Source organism: Setaria italica, chromosome VIII (genome assembly GCF_000263155.2).
Source record: "Setaria italica strain Yugu1 chromosome VIII, Setaria_italica_v2.0, whole genome shotgun sequence".
Classification (NCBI taxonomy): Eukaryota; Viridiplantae; Streptophyta; class Magnoliopsida; order Poales; family Poaceae; genus Setaria; species Setaria italica.
Genome location: NC_028457.1, coordinates 5,769,448 through 5,770,584, shown reverse-complemented (window position 1 = coordinate 5,770,584; position 1,137 = coordinate 5,769,448). Strand labels below are relative to the sequence as shown.

The following is a 1,137-nucleotide window of genomic DNA, read 5'->3' as shown; positions in this document are numbered from 1 at the left end:
GGGTACCAGTCAGAGCCCAGCAGGCGGAGGTTGACTGGAGGCAGAAAGGTGCAGTTACAGGTGTCAAGAATCAAGAGGATTGCGGTGAGCGATCGTAATGAATTTCTATTTTGATCACATGTGGAACATCACACTGCATTACTCAAGAATGATTTAATTTGCAGGTTGTTGCTGGGCGTTCTCCGCGGTGGCGGCCATCGAGGGCATCCACCACATCAAGACAGGTGAGCTGGTTTCGCTGTCGGAGCAGCAACTACTGGACTGCTCCACCAACGGGAACTACGGTTGCGACGGCGGCAATATGGACAACGCCTTCGAGTACATCATCAGCAACGGCGGAATCACCACCGAGGACGCCTACCAGTACACTGCCATCCAGGACATGTGCCAGTCCGTCCAACCGGCAGTCACTATCAGAAGCTACCAGGACGTGCCCCGCTACGATGAGGACGCGCTCGCAGCGGCTGTTGCCAACCAGCCCGTGTCCGTGGGCGTCGACGCGAACAACTTCCAGTTCTACGACGGCGGCGTGATGACCACGGACAGCTGTGGCACGGACTTGAACCATGCGGTGACGATAGTAGGGTACGGCACAGCTGAGGATGGCAGCCAGTACTGGCTGATCAAGAACAGTTGGGGGGAGACCTGGGGAGAGGGAGGGTACCTGAGGCTTGAGAGGGGTGTCAACGCATGTGGCGTTGCCATCCAAGCCTCCTATCCAGTGGCGTGAACTCGGAAAACAACCCGCGCAATCTATATCCATGAAGGCATGCACAAATAAGAATATGTAATAATCCATGCGCATAAATTGGTTTCTTAGCGTAAGGTAAACTTTAAATTTAATAATTTATGTGCCATTTTAAAAAACTTCACGTAATCGTCTATATATACATGTAACATTTTTGTTGTTTGTATTTTCTTGAATCAAAGTGCCTTATGAGACCACGATGCAATTCTCATGTTAATCATTTGGTATGGACCCAGTTTATCGCTGCATGGGTTTACAGCTACTCGATTGAGCATTCTCTTATATATTATAATAATTAGCATCGAAACATGAACAGAACAATTAAGGCACACGATCGAGCTGTACCTAGAATTGGACTAAGCATCCTAATGCCTGAAGGATGCAGAGCA

At 49.3% G+C, this 1,137-nt stretch overlaps 1 protein-coding gene across 1 annotated transcript in view; it reads left to right on the top strand.

Moving 5' to 3' along the window:
* LOC101763216 (senescence-specific cysteine protease SAG39-like) overlaps positions 1 to 924 on the top strand; it is a 3,641-nt gene extending 2,717 nt beyond the window's left edge. Inside the window, exons 2-3 of the mRNA XM_004980185.2 lie at positions 10 to 84; positions 165 to 924. Of these exons, the coding sequence (XP_004980242.1) occupies positions 10 to 84; positions 165 to 730 (641 nt within the window). The 3' untranslated portion in view covers positions 731 to 924. The remainder of the gene's footprint in view (positions 1 to 9; positions 85 to 164) is intronic.
* The last annotated feature ends 213 nt before the right edge of the window (positions 925 to 1,137 follow it).